This window comes from Ammospiza nelsoni, chromosome 9, assembly GCF_027579445.1.
Source record: "Ammospiza nelsoni isolate bAmmNel1 chromosome 9, bAmmNel1.pri, whole genome shotgun sequence".
NCBI lineage: Eukaryota > Metazoa > Chordata > Aves > Passeriformes > Passerellidae > Ammospiza > Ammospiza nelsoni.
In genome coordinates this window covers 22,582,705-22,589,343 of record NC_080641.1, presented here as the reverse complement: position 1 = coordinate 22,589,343, position 6,639 = coordinate 22,582,705, and the positions used below count along the sequence as shown (strand labels likewise).

General features: G+C 36.2%; 1 protein-coding gene across 6 annotated transcripts in view; it reads right to left on the bottom strand.

Moving 5' to 3' along the window:
• Nucleotides 1-1,361: 1,361 nt before the first annotated feature.
• Nucleotides 1,362-6,639, bottom strand: part of TTLL7 (tubulin tyrosine ligase like 7) — a 65,213-nt gene continuing 59,935 nt past the window's right edge. For 4 of the 6 annotated variants that reach the window (XM_059478319.1, XM_059478315.1, XM_059478317.1 and 1 more), the window contains one exon: nucleotides 1,362-3,669. In XM_059478319.1, coding sequence (XP_059334302.1) covers nucleotides 3,549-3,669 — 121 coding nt within the window. In that variant the 3' untranslated portion in view covers nucleotides 1,362-3,548. Of the gene's footprint in view, nucleotides 3,670-6,406; nucleotides 6,526-6,639 lie in introns of all 6 variants that reach the window. The other 2 variants (XR_009418980.1, XM_059478318.1) reach the window with 2 other exon arrangements.

Sequence of the window (6,639 nt, the reverse complement as noted above, 5' to 3'; positions counted from 1 at the left end):
AGGCCATTTCCAGCCACTCTGCGCCAAGGCTGTGGCACTGCAGAGCTTTGCTGTGACCCAAGGGCAGGACTCAGCGTTTCTCTTTGTTGAGCCTCATACTCTTGGTCTTTGCTGATCAATCCAGCCTATCCAGATCCCTCTGGCACATTTTTAATATTTTCACTTGAATATGACAGGGAAAGTCATAACCATAAACTTAATATATAACTTAATATATAACTTTATATATAAAACTTAAGGTTTTATATATAAAAGTGAATTTGTTCTAGAGCTCCTAGACCAGATAAGAAACCTTTTAGATGGAATTTTAAACACTGAGTAATTTGTTTACTTTTCAGTACAGAGAATCAGCACTTAGTTACTAATTTTTCTAAAATGAGTATGAGTCTTTCGAGGCAGGACAACAAGCCAAGGCCAACGTCTACAAATAAGTGTCCTTATGCTGTACATCAAGTAACATTTCCTCCAACATTCAAGCAATGCGTCCAAAAAGGTAATTTCCTTGCTCTGGTGCTCAAATAACGCGCGAAATCTTTGTAATTTTTAATAACCGGCATTTCCGAGCCCGTCTCTACGCTGGGGCAGTAGGAGCGCCAGGCGCGGTTCCCACAGCACCCGCACCGGGTGAGCCCTGCCGCCGCCCAGCCCTGCCCGGGGCCGCTCCTCGCCGGCCTCCCCTGCCCGCTCCCGGCCAATTGACTGTAAAAACCGTGTAACTCTAATAACAGCGGGGAATAATAAAAATAAAATTTTAAAAAGGCGATATTTGTGACTAACCGCCAGCGGGGCTTCCGGAGGTGCCGTTATTGATAACCGAGGAGCTCAGCTCTCCCTGCTCCTCTGCCAGGGCCGGGCGGGCCGGGGCTGCGGCCTCCGGCGCCGAGAGCTGGGCACGCACCGGACGCGTTCCAGGTGCTGTGATACACCGCACAGAACCATTAAATACCTCATTCCAGTCGTGTCGGAACCGGGTAAAGATCACCGCTGGTGACATCTCTGTGTTCCCTTGCTTGGCATCACACGGCACCTGGAAACAGAGCCGGGATCTCGCTGCGCTAGCGCGGACATTGCGGGGCTGCCCTCAGGGCCGCGCTCCATGAGCTCGCTGCTGCTCCCTGAGCAGAGCCCGGGTGCCAGGACGAGGGGCAGGCAGACCTGCTGGTCAAAAGGCTGCAGGAGCTTACGGCCACTAATTAAGACTTATTGGAACCACTGGTGTGATCACAAAGCAAATTGCGGCTGTTTTGCAGAGGAAAGGGGTAACTGCTTCCACCTAGGGCACTCGCTGGAGCTGGGCTACAGGTGCAGCCCGTAATTCACCCGCAGAGCACACGCGCTGGTTCTGAGGAGCTGCAGCCAAGTGTAGCATAATGTTTATTGAAGGTATTGATTCACACATTATATTAGGAACACATGACCACTTTAGGAAAGGTTATCAGAAATACAAATATATTAAGTCATGTCAGACGTAAACCACCATCTGGTCCACTTTTGTACATGCTAAATGAATTTTTTTTCCTAGATTTGTCCATAGGTATGGTTAGTAGCCCTCTTTCTTTTGGCAGAGTATTCTGTACAGACTGACCTGGCCCAGCACTGGCATTCGAAAATAGAAATCATATAGTGAAGTTTAGGAATAAAAAGACATGTGAACCTCCTGTCCTAAAGCTCTGTTAGAGTCTGGCAAGCTAAGCTGGAAGCTGATCTTATGGCCAAAAGTAGAATGCAATGGAAGCCTCCTCCAAGAAGAGAAAATTTACAGCTTTTATTAGATGTTACAGATAACCAGAGTATGCATTAATAGTCACTGTATGGATCAAAAGAGATATACAATTAATGTGAACATACTATATTACTGAACTAGTATTACCACAAAAATTAAAAAGTCTTTACCAGACCAAAAGACTGATTTGACCTGGTAATTGCAAGAGGGTATTTTTATTTGTTTACAAATATTCTTGTTATATATTCTGCAATTCTAGAGCTGAGGCACTACAGCACAGGCATCAAAAATCTCAACCAAATTTCCAGTTTTTATATATCCTATGACTAAAACTTCTTAAAAAATAATTTCCATACAACTTCAATCTGAAATCTCTTAAGTCTCTTAAATTTTGTCTTAAATTGTTGGATATCAAAAAACACTAACATATTTGCTCCTGAGGATAATTAGCTCCCAAATTATTTTTAAAGTATACCTAAAATACATTGATAATTTACAAACACGTTTCAGGGTTAAATGATTCATAAGTACACGAGTCTTTGGTAAATAATAACTACTCTGTTCTTCACTCAAATAAAAAACTTAATTATTTTTAAATCTAGAGTAACTGATTTCTTTAATAATTATTTCTCTAATGAATAAGGCTCACATGGCACAATGCTGAGTGGGATAAATGGCTGTATGTATCAAAACCCAAATGATGTTTTCAGGCTACAAATCCTGTAAATACTAGGTTCCTGCTCTGGCTTATTTTGGTTTTGTGCTATTCAGCCAGTCTCAGAAATCTAGACCTGAATGAGAGCTTTCTAGTGAATTAGATTTCCAACATTTAAAGGTGTCAGCAATCTAGAAAATACTGTCCATTGCAAAGATACATTCTACAGTAGGTACTGGATTGCATGCTAAAAACTACAACAAACCAATTAGTTTAAGTTTTAAATAATACATTACAGCTGCAGTATTTCCTAAAAATGTCTGCTTTACTACTTAGGCAGTGTAACAGAAAAACTATGCACTATGCATGCGTGTGGAGCTGAGGATGACTGCTTGCTCCCAAAGGAAACCTAAAGGCACAGGATACAGGTAATGTGAATGAAAACCTGGAAACAAACATTGGCTTCCATTTTATTACAAGAATCCAATTAGGAAGTGAATGCCTAAACTGATATTTTACTGTTTGTGTACTAGATGCCTTCACTTTGGCTAAAGGATACTATATCATGTCCTTTAAGAAAAATAGCAGTATTAAATAGATCTTGTCATTTCAGAGGAGAAATAAAAATATATCTGCTTTAGGTTTGGCTTACAGAGTTTTGGGGTTTATTTTAAACATATCCAAGAACAGGTTATTTTTGATAACATATCCATGATCAGATTATTTTTGATAACTGTTACAGATTTACTGTTCTGCAAGAGTTTTCTAATTATCTGCTTTGTTAAAGGACATTTGAGACAATAAATAATAATACAGTTTACAATAAATAATTTTCAAGTCAAAGTATTGTACTTACAAAATAATGTAATACTGTATAGAATCTTCCAGAACGATTCCATTTTATATATTCTGCAGCAAAAATAACATTTCTAGTAGGAAGGAGTTACTTATAAACCTAGCAAGATCTACACATTCACATGTGTGTGTAAACAACTTAACAAGGTTTATTATGTTCCCAGAAAAGCTATGCTTTTACAGTAGGTTTTCAGCTAAATTTTATTATAATATGATGGTAAGAAATATATAACAGTGCTTATGTTTAGCTCCATCACAAGTTTAAAAAAAAAAAAAAGAAATTGCTGTTATTTACAACAGCAATTTCCTTTTACTTCACAAGTGGCTGTATCTGTGTGTGAACAAAAGGTTAGGGCGAGGCGATCCAGATGGACTGCAGCTAAGTTTGGATGAGGATGGTTTCAGGATGAACAGTGAAGGTCTTGGCAATAAACACCTAGAAAGGATATGAAAAATACAGCAAAGTTTACAGACAAAGCAACATTCAAGAGCAAAAGAAGTAGTTGTTAATGTGCCAGACTTTATGATTGGTGTGTGCAGGAAACTCAGTACAGTAAATGCTGTTTACGAAACACAGAGGGCAATAGGCACAAACTAACTCAGAAAAGGAATCTAAACTCTGTTGTATGAGGGTCAAACATCTTTCCAGTTTTATGTTTCCAGCCATTAAATAAATAAACAATGGAATCCTGTGTAAACATCAGAATCTTGCTTAATTTAAACTGGGCAAAAAACCATCTTATAAAAAGTTGGATCATAAAAAAAAAAAAAAAAGATTAAACACCAAGATTTCCATGTCTAATGTTCTAAGAATAGACATGTTATCACTACTGTAGTAAAGGAAGAAATGATCCTACAACATAGTAATTCAATTCACATCAGTGACTATTTGCCTTTTAAATTCAGGCAACTGTATAGCTTGTATTTAATCTAAAAATACAAACAGCAGTTTATTGTATGCCTAATATTAATTCTTAAATATTTTCATGCTCTAATTAACTAAAAGTTAATTGTAGAAGTCAATAAAGTGTGCAAAAATAACATCAATACTAAATCAGAATTTCACAATGAATTATGTCAGTGTTAGGATGGATTAACACAACACATTGTATAAATTATTGCTTAAAAATTGTTGTGCAATTCTAGTGAATCATATTGATTAATGACAAATAAGTTAAAAGACTGGTCAGACTGATTCCATGGATAGAAACAGCAGCACTGTGTCAAGAGGAACAATCTATATGAGAAAGTGTACACATGTGCTTTGTTAGAGCTTGAGAAAAACCTTACCACCAACATGTTTTTTAAAGAATTTATTTTTTAAAGAAAAAATAAAGTCTGATTTGGAATGGGTTTTTGGTGAGCTTGACACTTCACTGTGTCACCAGACCTAGTCCTACCTTTGCCTGATGATACAGTAAAAAACTCCAGTACTTCCCAGAGAATATGCCATGTAATAGATAAGGTCATTTAGCAAGCTGTAAGGACTTAGTTGTAGATTTTATTTTTTTTTTTTTGTAACACAGGTTAATTTATGACTTTTTACACAGTTTGATTTTAGCTAATTTTTTTAAGAGACTTTGGTATGGTTTCTGAGCAATCCTGTTGTTTCATTTACTTAGTGGGTTTCCAGTTAAGAGATAGAATTGAAAAGAAATTTGAGAAGTTATTAAAGAATTCTGTGGCAGTTTTCATTATCTTTTTATCTGTCCCTGTACAAATAAATTTTCCCAGCTAAAGAGCTATCTATTTGTAAACTGTGAGAGCTTTAGTTTCACAAACATTTGTTTCTTAAACACAAACAAAATAAAAAATTTGTTTGTGCTCAGAAAAAAACAAAGTTCTTCAAATTAGATTTTATAAAGTCTTGAAAAAATTGAATTTTCATACATTTATTTCATTATACTGAAATATTTTCTTTCACCACACAATTTTATGGAGAGTCAGGAAAACTATTATTAGTAGTGGAGATTCATTAAAAACAGAAACCTATGTGAAAAGTGAATTGGTATTGTGGTTCTCCCACTTGTAGAAAAGTAGTTCATTACAATTGTGGACTGTTACAGACAAGAGAATTTATTTCCATGTGTGTCTTTCATTTCACAAATTCAGAATATCATGGTTAACTGTCATACTGCTATATTCATGTCTAGATGAAACATTTAACTGTAACTTTAATCAGAGTTGTCTTGACACTCCATTACTGATATTTAGGATATAGAGGGCTTAGATTCCTCCAGCCTATGAAGTTTATGAATAGCTACCATTCAGCAGCCAAAGAAATACAGAAACTGGAGATGAGAAAGTTCTCTTGGACCATCCCTTTCATTGCATTCCAAAGGCAAGCCTGTTAATTTAGTACATTACAGTAATCTGATCTGTTTGAATAACTTGTGGTTGGTCATGATGTAAAATTTTCTGCAGCATTAACTATAAAGGCAATAAAAACTTTGAGATTTTCTAGTCTTAGCTAATCCAAATGACTTTACCATACTCTGCTATTACTCAGGAGCTGTTAATATTGAATATGATTGCTTTGTGGCTAACATACTTCTGCTTTTGCTGTGATCAAACAAATTTAGTTTCTGGTTGGCTTTAAATTATGTTAGAGTGTCTTAAGATCCACATGTCAATAATGCATGGGTCCAGTGTATCAAATAACTAATCTGAGCTATAACAAGTAAGCAATTAAGTAATAAAATAAGTTTAATAGATAATATATCAAAAATTTGTTTTTCACATAATGCTTAAATCACAAAGCCCTTCTATGAAACAATATTTGCAAGATATTTTATATAAACAAAGCATTTGGGATTTTTATATACACAATAATTAAAATGGGATAGAATTTGGATTCTAAGTAATTTAAAACTGACATTTAATTCTCTGTCTGTGACTGTTTAATTGCAAATTATTGACTGCCATAGTTGGAGCATTCTCAGTAATCCCTACACTGATAATATTATAACCTCTATTGTATCCAGTTGGGGAACTAAACCAGCCAATGGAGAATCAAGTAAGTGCCAAATAATTATTTTACTATATGATGCTGTTTTGCAAGGTTTGAAAATATATTTATGCTCCATAAAATGGAATAATAAAACTTTTGGTCTATAGTTTTTGGAAACCAACTTTGCAAAACTGTGCAACACAGTAAATCAGATGGCACTTACCTGACCCTTGGCTGGAGCTGTGCCCCTATGGCAGCCCACTGCGAATGTGAAGCCAGAAGTATCTGACATGTTAGGATACCTCTAGGAATGCAAATCTGGAAACACTGACTTTGAGGGATCTGAGAAGGGGAAGAAAGGAGATTTTCAGTTCACTTTCTGGAAAGCCTTTGCTGCAGCTAATTAGGCAGTAGGCAGTCAAGAGTTTAATAAGTGTACAAGATGTACACAAGTTC